At 43.6% G+C, this 18793-nt stretch overlaps 1 protein-coding gene across 2 annotated transcripts in view; it reads right to left on the bottom strand.

Moving 5' to 3' along the window:
* The window catches only part of ZNF385D (zinc finger protein 385D), a 492120-nt gene that overhangs the window by 323903 nt on the left and 149424 nt on the right, over nucleotides 1-18793 (bottom strand). For both annotated transcript variants that reach the window (XM_078663994.1, XM_078663993.1), the window contains one exon: nucleotides 6643-6702. In XM_078663994.1, coding sequence (XP_078520120.1) covers nucleotides 6643-6702 — 60 coding nt within the window. The remainder of the gene's footprint in view (nucleotides 1-6642; nucleotides 6703-18793) is intronic.

Below are 18793 nucleotides of genomic sequence, written 5' to 3'. Positions count from 1 at the left end.
GCCCTTAGATTTGTTAAGCTTGGAATGATGGAAGGCTGGTTCTGCCCTGCCACGATTGGAATGTGTGATCTCCCAATCATTGAGGGTGTCAGAGCATCCATCTGCGCCAATGGGAAGTCGCATCATCCAAAGCGGCAAAGTCATGTAACAGAGCCATTTTGTCAGGGGTTAATTTTGATGAATCACTCTCGCTCTCTGGGCCCTCACGTCTTAATACATATCAGGATTCCTAAACCTCAATTTACAAAATAATCACTATGGTTCCTCAGAATTAAATAACATTATCATTGGCTCTAGTGAACATTTCAGGTTAGATTATGCCAATGAATTTAAAGATGGCTAGAAATCATGGAATGATATTAGAAATGGCTGAAAGCACCAAGCTGCATCAGGCATTCGTCGTTGATCGAAGATCATGTCAGCAAGGCAAGGAGGAGCTTGCTAGGTTTTCGGTGGAGGTCGATTTTAAATTTAAATGGTTGTGCATTGCCTTGAAATGTCACTAAGGGATTGAGCCAAAATATTTGCTGATTCAGATATCTTCGTGTGTTGTTCCTATGTACTTATAGGCCCACATGCATCAACAATGCCATTTTTCTATTCCTTAAAAGCGAAAAATAAGGATTCGCTAATAAGGAATAGCAAAAGGCTATGCATGAAGAAATCGCTAAAAAAATTGCGATTTCTTAATATTCCTTAATTGCGACTCGCAAATTGCGAGTCGCTATTAAGGAATACCTCCCCATTCATTCCTATGGGCCTAGAGGCCCATAGGAATGAATGGGAAGACATTCTCAATTTGCGATTAGCAATTAGCGAATCGCAAATTGAGAATGCAATTTCAAGAGTGCAGGGGTGTCCTTTTGTTGCACCCCTGAAATTGATCTGTGCACATTTGTTGCGCACGCATATGCCCTTAGGGCATGTGTGTGCGCAACATGAAACTTTGAAAAATGCACAAAAGTGCATTTTTCAAAGTTTTAGCAAATTACCATGAAGTTGAACTTCATGGTAATTTGCTACTCCTATTAGCGAAATCGCAATTTTTTTTAATTTGATGCATGGGATTTAAGGAATCCCAATTTGGGATTCCTTAAATGCAATTGCAATTTAAGGAATCTCAATTTAGAGATCCTTAAATTGCGATTTTTGCATTTGGGATGATGCATCCCAAATGCAAAAATACCGGTCGCAAAGGGGCAGATTCTGAGAATCTGCCCGTTTGCGACTGGTTTTTAGCTTGATGCATGTGGCCCTTAGTCACAAAATACGTCGAGGGTGTACAGATGTAATTCCGTGTGTGTTCGGATGTGCTATTTTCAACTGGAAACAATGAGAGTCGTCATTTTAGTAACATTAAATGGAAGAACGTGCATAATTCAGATGTTAAATTGACAACAAATTATATTTAATAAAGTGTCTTTTCAGCATACTTTATATTTTGTGACCAAATTTGTCAACAAATGGTCTAAGTGTGTCAGAAAATATAATTCTTTGTCGAATCTGATAGTAGTTAGGTGTCAATCCATTTCTACATCCATTTGTGAAGGGTCTTCTACCCTATAAGGACATCAGTTTCAACAGTATTCCATCCATCTACAGAAATCTTATGGTAGAACATGAGGACTAGAAGGTTATGGGCTGTACCCGATGGGGTATCAACGTGTTTCAGCTCATAAACAATTAGAAGAGCAAACATCAGGAGAATTAGAGGGCGGGTGGTGGATTAATATAACCACAGAATGAAGCAATGCGTGGGGAGAAGACGTGGCTTACATAAATGTGCCCTTGCACCAGGAGAGATAGTTGTTCTTTCTGTTGGATAACAGAGGGAAAGGTTAGGTCATAAGGGAAATTAATTTATTCAAAACACAGCAAGCAACATCTTTAACCATTTAATAACACATCACTGAGAAATGTCCTAGTCTGTTCTTGTGCTTTGGAAGGAAACCAATGTCTGCAACTCGTATTGGCTAATTATCTACATGCATATTCTGGCCAATGAGTTTTGGCATGTAGTATTTTGAAGAGTTGTCTTCTGCGTAAAAATGTGAATAACTCCCCAGTTTTGTCTGTTTATTGTTCCACTTTTAGACATGTACCAATAGCAGTCACTCCAAATAGGTTCATGTGAGCTTTAACCCCAATGACATTAAAAGGTTTGATACCACATTAATGTTGGCATTGTTGCCTCAATGGAAATGACGTCACTGATGACAAAAAGTACAATGAGTTTATGATCACGACATAATAAAAGAACCCCATTGCAGCTTATAAAATGTCTTTAAATAACTAATATAACTAGGGTACTTCTTTGATATACCAAAGATGTATTCTTCATATGAAAGCACCACAGCATCAAGGACCAGAGGATCAACCATTATATGTTACTTCCACCTTGATGTGCCAGGTACTTCTGGCTTATGCCAACCCAAGTGCAGATACACGTCATGGATGTGGCTTCATGTGCAGAAGCCGGCTCTCATGTGACCAGTCTTAGGAACACTAAGAAACATCTGAGAGATCCCCCTCAGCTGGAACATTGTATCTCGGTGTCCTTTCACAGGCCAAGGGCCGACTGGCAGGAACAATCTGAGGTGAACCCCTCAGCAGGGTTCACTGTTAGCCTCAAGAGCGTTCAGAAGGAGACGCGCAGGCGCCGCGCCCCCGGATGAGAAGCCTCCATGACGGTGAACTATGTGAGCAGTGGAACACTCCACCTGAAGGGTCTAGAAAAAGATAGGAACAGAAGGAAAGCCTCACTGCGAATGCTGGTTCTAAAGATACAGGTCAGGTGTTTGGATTGTCGGCATTGTCCATGCAAAAAGTGATGCGTTATTTGGTGTACGCGTGATGTCTTACGTCAGGCACCAGTGTCTCATGTACCAATGGTGTCTTACATCATGCACCTGAGATGTTCTAGTTCATGTACTATGATTCCCTATCTTGTGTATCAGTGATGCTTTACTTTAGATGCCAGGGATGATGTGCACTTCCTGTACCAATGATGCCATAACTTGTGCATCTGTGATGTCTTACTTCAGGCACCAGTGATTCGTGTACCAATGGTGTCTTACTTTATGCATCACTGATGTCTTACATGATGCGCCGGTGGGTGATGTTCTATTTTATGTATAATGATGTCCTAATTTGTGTATCAGTGATGTCTTACGTCAGGCACGAGTGTCTCATGTACCAATGGTGTCTTACTTTATGCATCAATGATGTCTTACATCATGCGCCGGTGGGTGATGCTCTATTTCATGTACAATGATGTCCTAATTTGTGTATCAGTGATGCCTTACTTCAGGCACCTGAGATGTTCTTGTTCATGTTCAATGATGTCTTACCTCATGCATCAGTGATATCTCACTTTAACGACCAGTGATGTCTGCTTCTTGTACCAATGATGTCTTACCTTGTGTGTCATTGAGGGTTGTGTCCAATTTGGTAATTGACATTTTCCCCTTGTCTTTCTCTTTGTATACCTCTATCCCACTGACATCATTTGTTCTCTCTGGAGACCAAGGTGTTCCTCTGGAGTCTGAGTGACCCGAGAGCAACAAGTTTCAAATACCTTATACTTTCCCGGGGGTGAGATTGAGGCTGTATTTAATAACTTCACTATGTCTCTCATGGGACTGTAATTGGAGGTAGCTGCCACCCAGAGGATGATCTGGTAACAATGTCCACAATGAATGGTTTGCATGAACAGGCAGATCAGTTATATCCTTCAGATGGGGTGTTTTTCCTTGTTGATAATGTTTAGGTATTGTTCATTGCCTATTGTCTTGCCAGGGGCTTGAGGAGAAGGTGGGATGTAAATATTATATGGTATTGTAGTGATATTACAAGGGGAGTTGAGTGATTAAGGAAGGACTTCAATATTTGTGAACCCTGGTAAGATCCCCTTCGACCTCTCTGGCAGGACCTCTTGATTTGACTCTGTTGGTGGAACAGAAACAAGAAGACAGGAGAGCATGAAAACGGAGACAATAATTAAAACATGCCTCAATTAACAAACTACGGGGCATATTACCAAGGCGGGCGATATGTGATTATCGCCGCTTTAGCTGTCGTTTTCGGCCGCTAAGCGGCGATAGTTCTATCGCCCTATTAGCAAGCTGTGGCTAACAGCAGTTAGCGACAGCTTGTAGGCGACAGCGAGCGGTTTGGGGCCCGCTTTGCATGTCAGCGATATTTATCGCTAATGACATGCAAAGTGGGCGTACCCAACCTGTTAGCGACTGAAAGCAGTCGCTAACGTCGCTATCGCCTATTAGCAAGGCAGGCGTAGTGATGGAAATATTCACGCTACGCGTGAATATCTCCAAAAACTAACGCCTGCTCAGACCAGTTCTTAGCCATTATATCCAATGGGAGTTGGATATTATGCGTGAATATCGCTGGATTACCAGCGATATTCACACATTTCGCCGCTAACGCTGGATATTTTATCGCTTTAGAGATAAACGTTGCTAATAGCACGTTATCTGTGCGATAATATCCGGCGATGCTTGGCGTTAAAAAAATACTCGCTAAGCCCATTTAGCGATAAATAGCGCTAGTTGTTGGTAATATGCCCCTACATTCCTTCTGAGTCTGGGCAGTTAAGAGATGTTAAATGATCTTTAGCCAGAAAAGAAAACGAAAGTTGTTGAGAATTAAAAAGCTTTCTCTTCTTGTGGAACCCCCAAATATCACATGGGACAATATTTGTTAAGCCATGATCTTCCTTTTCCTTATTTTAATGCAGGTAGCACTCCAAAAAGAGCAATAGTTTGCAAGAAAGGATCTTATTTTGAGTGCCTGGTAGGTGCCCTTCCCCCTCCCCGGAAGTTACAGACGCCCTCTTCCCCGAGCTCAGCTCTGCCTGGCTAAGTGGGGATGGACACTCTTTGGTCATTTATCAAGTGCGGCTCACCAGCCCACAGGACCGTACAGGCAGCTCATGAACCGACTTGTCATGCCACCTCCACCTCCACCTCACTTCCTCTTCATTCTCCGGATCTATCCCACCCCCCTTTTCTCACTTTCCCACTCTTTCTCACTTGTAAATAATTTACTCTAGCCTTAAAAGCAGAAATCAATCTTTCGAAAACCACAGGAAAAAGCCTGTCGACCTGACTGAACCTGATGGAATTTCTACCATCACTCAACTCTTTCAGCAGCAGCTGGGCCTGGCCTGTCTCAGACAAGTAGTCACTAAAAAAAGAAGCCCTTTCTCCCACCAGGTGGCGACACCATCGTTGTGTGCCGAAAGGCATGTGGTCAGTATCCCAAAGAAGAGATGTAGCTGTTGGAGGTCAGGGCTTACCATTGGATGCCAAGCGACTCTTTGGGGTGGATGCCGTCACACAAGTGTCAAGAATGAAGGTCCATAACATCAGAGACACTTCCAGTGCTCATGTCTGCTCGGAGCACCACAATGCGATTGGATTGTGTGTACCACCAGACCTTCTGCCAGCAGACAAAGAGCACATCTATACTACTATTATAAAGGAAGAACTTTCAGCCTTTGAGGCGGGTAAACTCGGGAACCACAGCGCCAATCCACACACCCGATACACCGTTGGAATCGTCAGGGTGTGTAGATGGTTATAGGCTATATAAAAAAAATTTTAAACGTGATTTAAAAAATTTACAGTAAAAAAAAAAAAAGTAGTCCCTCCGAAGTAGCGCCTGCTGCGACGTGCGTGCTCACGTCAGGAGCGCGGGGAGGAGCGGCGTCCAGGAGCGCGATGAGGAGCGGCGGACATGGCGCAGGGGAGGAGAGATGACGTGGGGAGCAGCTGACAGGCCAGCGGCGGTGCGAGCAGCGGACAGGCGGGAGGAGCGGCGGCTGAGGTAAGGGAGCGGCGGACATGGCGCGGGGGAGGAGCGGTGATGTGAGGAGCAGCGGACAGGCCAGCGGCTGTGCGAGCAGCGGACAGGCGGGAGGAGCGGCGGCTCAGGTAAGGGGACCCATGTCGGGGCAGGCGGGGGTCGGGGCAGGCAGGGGTCGGGGCAGGCGGGTGACGGGCCGGGCGGGGGCCCGGGCTGCTGCACAATGTCGGGGCGGGCGGGGGTCGGGGAAGCCTGTTGCACCCGGACAAGGTCGGGACGGGCTGCTAGTTCATTATATAAGGGACACACACACTAGACATCCAGGGTTACTTGTTGTCAATCTCATAGGATATAATGGGATTTATATTTCGTCAGACGGGATATGCATCACCGTTGTGACAGAGTAACCCGTACACCAAGATCGTAATGAGGCCTTTACGTCCGAGACCTGCTGTGGCTCAATATTTGTGTTGTTTTCCAATATAGATTATTTTATGCTAAATTTACCAACACACTATACCCGGTCAAAGAAAGTAAGAGAAAAAAACTGGTGATATCAATTGACATTGAAAAGACATACATTAGAGCATTTATAAGTTTTGAACAACAGGACCAAATCATCAAGTTAACAACTGAGGAATGGCTGGCACTACTTTCCTTTTTAATCTAAAAAACAATCTTTCATTTGCACAGTCTCCTACTCTGCTCAGATCAGAGCAACATGTTGGGATTGTTAATAAAATCAAAACAGCTAGCAGATTTTAAAATTGAAAAAAAACTTTTTCAGTGCCAGACAAAACAATGCAAGTGTCCTACCTGTCTCATGTTTTCAATCGGCTTCATATGACGTAAACACGAAATTAGGTCAGCTCCGTTCTGGAACAAAAGAGAGTGAGACATGCATGTAAGACTTTCTCTAGAAAAAACATTATCCTGCTGGAAAATCCATGGATGTTAATGATTGAGATAGAAACACAGATTGACTTCAGCTCTGGAACATCTGAGTGAATGTCATACACAGTCCTCCAAGAGGCGAGAGTGAAAGCCTTCACAGCCAATGGGAGGGCGCCTTGCCACAGGCCCTTGGAGGGGTGGAAGTGTGTGCTGATTTAATCATGATTTTATCTTTTTCCTCTCAGATAAGTAGGCAACTGATCGGATGTTTTAACCTATAATATGTTTGAATCCGATATGTTCTATTAAAGGGGACTTTATGCAATAAAAAAGATCAAAGGAGCTTAATTTGTGCTCGCCTTATAAAGAAACTTCTACCAATGTGAGTACCGAACTGACTGTACCAAATTAAGTCATGCTCAGACATCTGAATGTGCTGTGATGCTGTACGAATGGACGACTGGCCATCACACCTACTATCAGTAACGAAAGAACGAAGTAAGTATGTTGATTTCAATTAATTAACATTATAAACATTTTATACGACAGCACGGAAATCTGAAATTTCAAAGTTTCAATACTGTTAAAAAGAGTAAACTTAGATGGGTCAGAAGCCACTAAGCTTATAAAAAAGGTTAGTTGACATAAAAAACTATAAAAAGTCCGAGATGATATGGAGGCCTTCTGGTGCTGTCCTTGTGCTGCTTTCGGACATACGTCACCACGGGGCATATGTAGGTAGCCGTTTGCGATTCGCAAACGCCGAAACTCGCTGAATTTTGGCGTTTGCGAATCGCAAACGCCCCTTTGGTATGTAGGTGCACATTAGCAAAATAAGGAATCGCAAAAATTGCGATTCCTTATTTTGCTCAAGCATTTAAGAAATCGCAATTTTGCGTTTCCTTAAATGCTATGTAGGAGTGTATTTTAAAATGCGAATTTGGCTTAAGGAATCGCAAAATACCACCTACTCCAAGTAGATGGTATTTTGCGATTTCCTTTCAAAATGCATTTTGTTTTAACATCAAAGTGCCATGTGGCACACAGACATGCCCTTACTGCATGTATGTGCGCTACATGTACTTAGAGGCACATTCCAGGGGGGCAACAGGTGTCCTTTGGACACCCTGGCACCCTTGGAATTGCGATTCTCAAATTGCGATTTTCTCATAGAAAATCGCAATTTGAGAATGTATCCCTATTCATTCCTATGGGCTTCTTAGCCCATAGGAATGAATGGGACACTCATTCCTTGAATGTGATTTGCAATTTGCTAATCGCAATTAAGGAATGTTAGAGATTCGCAAAAAAATTGAGAATTTTTACATACATTCCATTTTGCTATTCCCAAATAGCGATTCCTTAAAAATCGCTATTTGGGAATCGCAAAATGGAAATTACCTACATATGCCCCCACATCATGTGTTATAACGCCAAAACAAAGTACAAATCTAGTGGTGAAAAGGTGAAAGTGAACGTGCAAATTGTGAAATTAGATGCAGGTTTTGGGTTTATGGTATACTTGCACTGTTCGACCCCTCCGTTGGCAGCACCATATGTGCCTTTAGCACCACTTACTAACAGTATCAATAACTCATGAAATAAAATGAAAAAGACATTTGTAAAGCGCATGGCTACCCGAAGGCCTCCCAGCGCTAGCCCGAAGGCCTCCCAGCGCTAGGCACTCTCTCACAAAACTGTGCCTCACACAAAGAGTCACACAAACGAATACACATTTTCTAGAGCAAACAGACGCATGCACAACCAAAAATGAGCATCAGCAAACCAATCAAATAGAATTCACTCAACAGAGAGCCACGAATACAAACCGAAGCAAGACGTCACCAGGGAAACCCACTCTGATGCCTGCAGCTTCAATTAAACATGCTGGGTGCCATTAGGCCCCACCTGGAGGTGCCCAGCTTCATTAAAAACAATGACCTGCAGGCGCTGAACCTCAGAGACTCGGTTCACCTGGGCTTATTTGGGCTCACTGCAAAGAGTGAGGTGCAAAAACACTAGGTCTGATGTTAGAAAACGAGAAGTAAGGTCAATGACCGGAGGAAAAATAAAGGTTTCAAAAGACACCACCAAAACAACCACCTTTTTTCCCAGATTGAGAAACTCTGATACTTTAGAACACCACTTAAGGCCTGACTATTCTACCTAAACCACCAGAACACCAGCCTAGAACTCAGAAACCTTCCTGATGCTGGAAATGGAGCCCTCCTGGTGCAATGTGGGTGCAGGGTGCAGGTCACCAGGACCTAAATAAGACAACAGCAGTGAGCACTTAACACTCTTCATGCCACAGCGGGCTGTGTGTCAGCCTTGTTGAAGGACTAGGGACAGATCATGAAACTGCAGGACGTAGCGCAAACACACGCCACGAAATTGTCTGTAAAATGTGGCAATGATTTGTGAAATGTTGGGTCTAAACATGTAATTGATGAATAAAGAAATTCTCAAAAATAGTGCTGTAGCTGAAAAAACTGCACATTTAAATGGCAGCCATAATAAACAGCGGTTCTCAGTTTGTGAATTGACTCTTTGTTTTCCCTCCCACTCGGCGGCCATAACATTTTGCTAATGAATACTAACATTTTGCACACCCTTTGTATATTAACATTTTGAACAACCATAGGCAGGAATTATGGGATTCTGCAGCTGCAGCTTTTTCTGCATATTTATGGATTTGCAGCATTTGCCGCATAATCCATCCTCTACTCTACTGCATAATCTGCATATTTTAACAAAAGAAATGTGTTTCTACCTCAAACTGATCAAAAGTTACTAAAAACATGGTGACCTTTTCGCGCTCAGTGGAAGGCCCTTCGCAAAGGTTAAGTGATAATCGTTCAGTTGCTTATTTCTGTATGTTTTTTGGTAACTGGTGATTATGAGGTGTAATATTTGCCTAGACAGTATTACCATGTGTAAAAATGACAAAATAATGAAATAATGTAATAAAAAATGTGGCACATTAAGCTGCACAATTTGACTTTTTATTGCCGCATAATTTAGTCTATTCTACTGCACAATTTGATGCTTCCCTGCCACAAAATTTTAGTGGCCCTGAACATAGGTGGAAGGAAGCCAACCGATTCTGGGACTCTTGCATGGTTCTTTCTTCGGACCATCTGGTAAAAAAAAACTAAACACGTTGCAAAGACTATAACCCAAGCTAATGAAACAAAGCTCAATAGATAATACACTGAGACTAATCATGTGTGCATTATCTATCTACATGTAGCTAATGGTGGAGAGAAGAGTCACACCGAAAGGCTGCATTCGGGTGCCGTGTTTTGCCGGCCCAATAATTTCAGAGTAAATAATCAGACGAAAGAAAATTGGAAATTAAAAACAACGAGGCAAAAACACTGCAAAAGGAGAGCTAAGTAAAATAAATGAGCAAAATCGGATAGAGGGGTAAGGGAAATAACATATAAATATAAATAAGCACAAGCAGGGATGTAGGAAGTAATAGATAAAAGGATAAATAGTCATAGTAAAAACAAAAATATGAATTTTCACATATATTCAGAGAACCCGAAATAATACAAATTGGTGTATTGGGGTATACCGCAAAAAGAAACAGAAAAAGAGTGTGTATATGTGTGTGTGTGTGCATGCGTGTGTGTGGGTGTGCATGTGTGTATATCACCTACTCCAATGAATGATTAGTAGAGTTTAATGGTTATCAATGTTTAATGACCACATGACAAAGGAAAACCTGGGTTTAAAGAGCAAGTGAATGCTAATAGGGCATCCCCTATATAGGATGGTTTCCCTCACCCACCCAGAGGTGCCATGCTTCATCATAGGGTAATCTCCTTGCACTATGAACCTAGTCATACTGCAGGCTACAACCCCCTCTCTGACAGGGAGGAGTTTAGAGATGTTTTACTTTGTCTTACAGAGGTATACTAATTACCTTAAGTGAAGTGAGGTGCGGTGAGGAACGCAAAGCAAAAAAATCATAAATGTGTTAAAACTAGTTCAGAGTTATGCAATAAGGTTTATTCAGGAGGCCCCAGACCAGGATTAAATACAAGCCATAACAGGATGAGTTTAAACCTGTCATACGGCGTGAAATTGGCATAGAACAACATGTTTCAGGCTAATACCCTCCAAAGAGGTGTGATGGCCTTCTTAAGGACTTTGAGGGTGTTACTACCATGTGTGTGTAATCAATTTGTGGTGTGTGACAAAAGAAACTGTTAAATACAAAACCAGTGGTTGGAGAGGAAACGCCACTCGGTCAGTGATCCACTGTTCTAAATTGCCTGCAAAAGTCTGGCAACCTACCCCAACTTAACCTTGGCGCAAACACTCAAGGTGGCATCCAGTACTTAGTCACGATGTTAGGTGGTACAGTTTCCAATCCAACCACTGGTATTGGATTATCCTGTCCTTGCGATCTGAATCCGGCCCTAGTTCTCTTACCCTGTCCACCTGAATCCATCTTCCCCTCCATATAACAAGCAGTTTTCTATGATGAGTTCTGCTGTAACCAAATGGCTGCAAACAGTGCTTAAAAACGTCCTCGATAAATAAATAAAGAACTAAACCATCAATCCCTTACAAGAAAAAAATAAATGTAAGAATAAATGATGCCATTCAGCTATAATACCAACTAGTAGGTTAGCCCCCGCCCCATAATACTGGCTTTGGGACTTAACTGCAATAAGTCTGAATGTCATATTCGAAAAGAGAATGCTTTAAACTTCAGTTTCAACCAGTCAAGCAAATGAATATATTATCTGTACAATGGCTAATGTACTTTATTTCATATAATGTGTATCTGGCCAAGTATAAGAGAGAGTCACTATGTCACATGAAGGTGCAAATGCGCTATTGAGCGATAGAAAACATGGAAACTAGAAAGAGTCGGCACCAACATTATATGGAAGCTAAGTCGCTGAGTAGGCAAGTTTGATTACTGTGGATAGAACACATCAGTCGTTGTTTAAAAGAGAGGAGATGGGGAACTTGTCCTATGAATAAAAGGATCTCAAAGCAGCGAGCCAAGGAAAAAGCGCTCAACATAGGCAAAAATGAAGGATGCCCCAGAATGCAAAAGAAATATGTCTAATATTATAGATTACGGTTTCAGGGTTCTTGTTTGAGGTTTGCATGTGAATAAAGCCACAGTAATATTTTAAGTTATGAAGAAAGTATAGATATTTAACCGCACAAAAATACGCCAGGGGAAGTTGTAAATCTCATTCAGATAAAAGGACAATTTAATTAGGGATTTGGTGCCCAGCCAAGAAACAATGCTCACAGCAAAGAAAAATAGTGTATTTGTCTAAATTAGAAGAAAGGAATAAAGAATGAAAGAGCTCCCTATCAGGTATAGAACATCTCACGAGCATTACAGGAGTAATTGACATATTAAAACATACCGCTTAGGTCAAATACATTATAAACAATCCCTTGGTAGACATAATCAACTCTAATATGTAATTTGTAATGGCATGCATCTATAAATGTAAAATCATTAGGATCAATGAATCAATGGAGTTGAAATATTTAGGAAATAATTTTGGGTCTGGCTTATGCTCAGTCTGCTAAACCCCCCCTACACTTAGAGTTGGGGAATCATAGGGTTCCGAAGGCGGATCCTAAGATGGAGCCGTCAGTGGCGTTCTGTGGTCGGAACACCTGACTGTACAGGGCCGCCAGGACACAGTGATGGTTGCTCCGCCCTCTTTAACCTTTTAAGTACGCCCGTCGGCCAACGGCCGTTACGAGCACTATTTCGGTAGTTCTGCATACGTCCGTTGTCCGACGCGGCTCCGCCCACTTAATGGAACGCCCCGCACCGCGGCAGAATTGCCGCCGCAGCGGAATTGCCACTGCGGTTAAGTCGTTAAGGGTGGGCTGACCGTTGCTAGATTTCCATGCCCAGGACCAATGTCTCAGGCAAGAAAATCCATTAATTTCCCTACACTACTTTAGACGTCAGCAGAACAGCAAAGACCGCTGCTGAGAATTTTACAGCAATACCATAAAGATGTAAAGAAAATCCTTAATATTATGTATAGGTCGTAATGGTTAAAGGAAAATAGCTTACAAAACTCGATAGTGCAATAATGCAGTGTTTTAACATAAAATGATGGGGCCCCCTGAAGAATGTGATGAGGGGCCCCTGAATCTCCCATATCTCATAGCTATCCATTGGATTTGGGCTGAAAAGATCCCCCTGGAGGTTTTGGGCCACTTGAAGTGTTGGAGCCCCGCCCCTCCCCCCAAGCCCCCGCGCTGCTGGGCCTGCAGGGACCTTTGTTATACCCCTGCAACAAGGTCAGATATTTAAAGGGACCGCTATTATATCCAGCTCCCTTGATGATCAGCGGTTGCATGTAATAAAAATTTAACAACAACTGGGAATAAATGGTATGTGTAAACTCCCAGGAACAATACAAAATTCAAAAAGCCAATAGCGTTTTCGTGCAGGCCGACAAGGAATATAGATGGTATGACACATTACATCCACAAATGCTCACGTGTATGCGTGCTGGCACGCAAGCAAAGATGCACACACACTGTCTTTTGCATATCTTACGTGAAGCACAGTTGCAGAACATCAAAGGCAGGGCACTAGGATAGTTATACCACCATGCCAAATACCACGCATCAGGTGTTAGACTAAATCACTTCAGTGTGGTGGTACGCATTACTGCATTGAAATGCATTGTCACGCATTTATAGCACGGAGGGCTCGGGCAGCACCCAGAGGGGCGGCAGGACCCTTCGAGCCCTAAGTCTGCTGTCCGGAACTTCCAATGTACATCATTTCAATCTTTACTGCTTTTTGTCAGAGGCGCATTAAAAAAAAAACAGTAAATTACTTTCTCAAAGCCAGATCTCTTGCTGAATTATATAAAAATATACACTCTCAAACTTTATAAATTCTATATCAGGTTCTTTGATGCCCGCAAAGAAAAAGCATAAGTACATTCTGGACTACAATTGTGTTCTTTACCCGGCTTCTCGTGTAGGCAGTGTGTGTGATCCTGAGCATGTCTCTTTAATTGCTTGTGAGTCAGTGTCTGTATACAGCCACGGCCCTTGAAGGGAGTTGCGGTGGGGCAGAAAGGCGGGGCGGGGGAGGGGCAGGGTGGGGTGTGCTAAAAACTGGAATATGGATAATTGGAGGTAAGTAAACAATTAAATAAATAAAACAAATTCCGGAGCGCGCCCTGCATTGCAAAATGCGAAGCAGCCGCGCTACGAAATTCATTTTATTTATTACATTGTTTACTTACCTCCAATTATTTCTGTCCCACTGCAACTCCCTCCACGGGCCGCGGCTGTCTGTATATACACCAGCCAATGTTATTTGGCACTATATCTAACTAGAGGAAAAATAGCAGCTGAGTGTATCATCCTTTTATTATTATTTTATTTTAGGTCAATTTTAATAGCGCCTGTACCGAGTTTTTTAAAGAAACGCACCATTACAATCATAAAATACACCAAGCTAGTCTAGATTGTACATTTATTTAACTAGCTCTGAGTCGATTATAATGAATAATTTGCCAACGTCTGAACATCCCCTGTGTCTTAGACACCTGTTTCTGAATGGAACGAATGGCTGAAGAGCAGATCATTCTTTCGTCACAGTTTTAGGGTAGCGCTGAATTTTCATTAAAAAAATAGAAAGGGTAGATCTACAAGGAAGTGCCGCAGCGCGGCAACGCAAACCCTTTGGCTGCACCACGCTGCGGCACTTCCGAAGCACAGGAATGCGACATATCTACAATAATATGTCACATTCCTGAGCTCTCCCCTGCGCTGGAGCACAAACTGCCGCCATACGCCAGCGCAGGCACCCTTGCACCAAGGTGCAAGGATGCCTGTGTCACAGGGAGATTGTTTTTGTGCAGGAAGGGGCACCTTCCTGCACAAAAACAATCACTACAGGCATTTTCCTCTTTCAATGTCAATGTGTGCTGTAGAATGCAGCACGCTCTGAAAGAGGAAAAAACGAGGAGAAATGAAAACACTTCTCCTCGTTGCGCCTCGCCACGCCTCCTCAGTGGAGGCGTAGCATTGACATGCATTTCCAGATTGACGATTCCTCATAAATCTGGAAATGTATCTCGTTCCTTGGGTGTTGCATGGGAACACCCACAGCAACACCCATGGAACGGCCCTTCCACGCAAAGTGCTGCGTGTGAAGGGGCCATATTTACAATGAGAGGAAAAGTCACGCATGGTGGCTTTTCGTCTCCTTGTAAATATGGAGAAGTAAAATGCGCCTCCAGTTCCTTCACAAAAAGTGACGTACTGGTGGCGCGTGGGGCTTGTAAATCTGCCCCAACGAGTCCCTGACAGAGAACATCGCAGCTCAATTTGCGGAATATCTTCGGCCCCACTCACAGCTGATGCAGAGCACCCCAAAAATAACCCTTCAACACTTTTTAATTCGACTTCAAACTTCCTGCTTGTTCTCTCTCCTCTGCCTTTTTCTCGCCATGAAAAATATTTTCATTTCGAGCACGTTGGCAGAGAGCCCGCCGCCCCCTCCCGCGTCAGCCCGAGAATTGGCTGGATTCCCCAGGACTGATGGGAGACAGTCAGCAGAGAGTCGACAGGCGGGCCCTGCATGTTAGAGACCCAAGCCCCACACAAATGACACAAAGGCTGCCTCCTGCTCTGTTGCACTAGAAGCACCAAACCCAAATGTACAAGAAGGTCACGTAGCTCAAATGGGTGTAATTCCTGATATTTATATGTTTCCCTCCATTTCAGCGCCAAGAAACCGTCGGTGAATGAGCGCTATATAAATTCTTTTTATCATATCATATCATTATCATTCATTGCTAGATTTTGCTCGCGAGAAAGTGTCACTTATAGTTGTTTAAATGCCACTCATAATTACACTGAAATTGTGAAAATGTCACACTGAGGAATCTGAAACCTTGGCAGCTATGAATAAACAAAGTTAAAACATTTGGGGGTAGATTTGCAAACGTTTTACACTGGGTTTGTGTCACAAAAGTGAGGCTAACCAGCACAAAATGCTTTTTTTCCTAATTCACTTTCCAGTGCAAAACTGGAAAGTACCTTGGAAGTAATTCAAAGCAGCTCAAAGCACTTCTTTGCGTTACTTAGCTGTGAGGGGTCGTTACCTGGGTTTTATATGGGCGTTCGCAAGCACACATGCTTTTTGACGCAAACCCCTATCTACAAACAATAGTAGACAGAGTTTCGTGCCACGACATTTCAAAGGAGGCGTTAAAAGGAGAAATGTTTTGATTTCTCCTTTCTTTTCTGATTTTGCATGTTTGCTGCACTGTGCACCACGCATGCACAGTGGGGAAAGTTTTAAAGTGTATCTAAGCATAGTATTTTGTAATGGAAGGGAACCCTACGACCACACAAAACCTATGGTAGACTCACACACACCCTTGCACTATGGCGCAAAGGTGTGTACCTTGCACACAGCTGTGCTGGCGTTAGGGAGAGTGGATGGAGCCACATCTTTGTAGATATGGTGCTCTCCTCCACCCTCCCTGTCATGAAACACAGCGCAGCTTTTTTTGGCTGCCGCGCAGCGTTCCGTGCTAGTTTTTAAAATCTGGGCCTTAATATTCACAAAATAGTTTAAAAGACAATATAGTTTACGTCCTTAAACAGTCTGATTTTCCCTTCCTTTCTCCAAGTACTTATTCTTATTTCATATTTATTTGATAATCTGAATAATTATGTGCAACAGCTTTGTGAAAGCCCATTTCAGATTCCAGCTTGTATAGGCGAAACACGTGTCAGCTATGGTTCACATCTGGAATACCTCCTAAATGGATAAAGAGTGTGTCCTCAATTGGGTGAAACACAGGATAGTTAATCCTACTGCAACAGTCAATGTAGAAGGAAAGACTGACAAGCAGCTAATTCAGACAGCTAGGAACTCTTTCCAAAGAATCATTAGGAGGGGGAAATTACAGATGTTTTTCAAGTCACATGAGATGTGAACATCCACAAACACAGGACCGCAACTGATGTAATGGATTGAATAACACCCAATACTAATAATGAAAATGAAAAGCAAATATTCAAGCAAGAAAAATACTTGAAAATGTAAATAGTACATTCGAAAAATAAATAAATCTGGTCTGGAAAAATCTAAATTGAAAAAATATTGCGTGCACGCCCCAACCATGAATCCATCCCAAAGGGTAAATAAATTAGCAAATAGTTGGGCAGACACCCAGTGTCACAGTCAGTGGTAAATCCTGCCCCCCTACACATCTCCAGTCAGAGCCACATCTGATTGGTAGTGGAGGGGGTGAAATCGACCCCATGACAGTGCCACACAGTTAACCCCGCCCTCCTCTCTTTGGACACTGTCAATCACCCGTTCCTCCAAGGACTGGTCTCAGGTGCCTGATCCAGGCCCTGCTGCTTGTCTTGACCACAAGCATTCTGCAAAAATAAAGGCAGCTGGCCAAGGGGACCAGCAGCCACAGCGAGGAGTCAACACCGCTGACCTCATCTGTGTGCTCAATATGCAAACTCCATGGAACGCGCCTCCTTATCGGAGAATGAGCTGTAATTGGCATGTAAATTACAGCTAGTGTGCGCGTACCCAGCTAAGGAACGCTCCTTGTAAGGATGATGGGAAACGAATGTTCGGCTGTGATAAGCCGCTCCTTTGACTCCTGCAGCGGTGTGCGCATGCGCAGCCGTCAAAGGATTATTTACACTCTGGAAGAAGCAGATGTGAATTGCATAAGCACGTACAGGCATGGTGGTATGGATGAACACAGTCGTGAATGGGGTGTGCAGAGAAATGTACGTGTGATAGAGAGCATGAAGACACACACAAGGCGCGTATTATGAGAAAATACGCATGAACAGATACAAACAAGATGTATTGTAGGGCCAAGCACAGGGACCATGCCCAGTGGAGTGCATAAAATGCCCACACCAATCTGGGCAAACAAAAACGTGTACACACAGCATGATGCACTTAAATACACGTAGAAGGTGAAGTACACAGAAACACAGAGGTGTGTTGTCCATGCACACCGGAGTGCATGAAATGGAGCGAGAACAATGGAGTACATGACGTGGAATTGCTTTCTTGCAATAAATGGCTGGAAGTGGGAACATGGTCTAAATGAGCACCCCGCCAAGAGGGGACTACTCACAGCAGTGGACCTTGTGTCACTTTTTCTTTTTGACAACCACACTTCCAGTGTCTACACATGCTGCTGGTGAAGCAGGCTCTGGACGGAGTGAAAGGAACCATCCCCTTTTTTTGGAAGGAGGGGGGGTTATATAGCCCAAACTCGACCCAAAGGTATCAGAGCACTTTACATGAGCACCAGTTGTGTTACAGACGGACACATTCATTTGTTTGTCTTGTTAGGCAGCTGGAGATTAAGTGATTTGCCCAGAATCACAGGACATGCTGAGACTCGAACCCGGTTCTCCAGCTCCGAGGGCACCCTCCCTAGCCACTAGGCCACATCCTGGGATGACGGGTGTGTTGTTGGCATCATCCACCATATTGCTTGATCTGGCTGAAGTGTGTTCGGGGCCAGTGCCGCAGTGCTCGCTGCTTCCTTTAGTGTGGAGCAGGCCCCTTCGGCACAGGAACTGCATTTGGGCAGGGGCAGCGTGGTGACATGAGTGTTATTCGTGTTTTTGCTGCACACAGGGATGCTGATTGCGGCTTTGCAGACCTCATGCACCCCACCACTTGCCATCCCAGCAGGCGCCAGCGCACCCTCAGTTATCACCCTGCAGCCGTCTGCTTCAGAGTTAGCCGATCGCCCCACCGTGCTTCTTGACACCCTGTGGACAGGCCGCTTTGCTGCACACCCCCAGTTATAGCACTCTGCACCCCGCCACCCAGTGCTTTAAACGGGCCGGTACTCTCCGTTACTGAGTACCTCCACTTCTTAAGAAAATACTTTTAATTGGAGAGTACCAGCACTTCTCAGAAACAAGCAGGTACTCTGCACCTCTATTTTTCCATTTCAAGCACTGCCTCCACCAGACTTTCGACTTCCAGATGGGATGGAGGAGGTAATGGTGATGACATCGGTCCTAG

This window comes from Lissotriton helveticus, chromosome 10 (assembly GCF_964261635.1).
Source record: "Lissotriton helveticus chromosome 10, aLisHel1.1, whole genome shotgun sequence".
NCBI classification, from domain to species: domain Eukaryota; kingdom Metazoa; phylum Chordata; class Amphibia; order Caudata; family Salamandridae; genus Lissotriton; species Lissotriton helveticus.
Note: the sequence above shows the minus strand (reverse complement) of the source record. Positions and strands in the feature narration are given on the sequence as shown.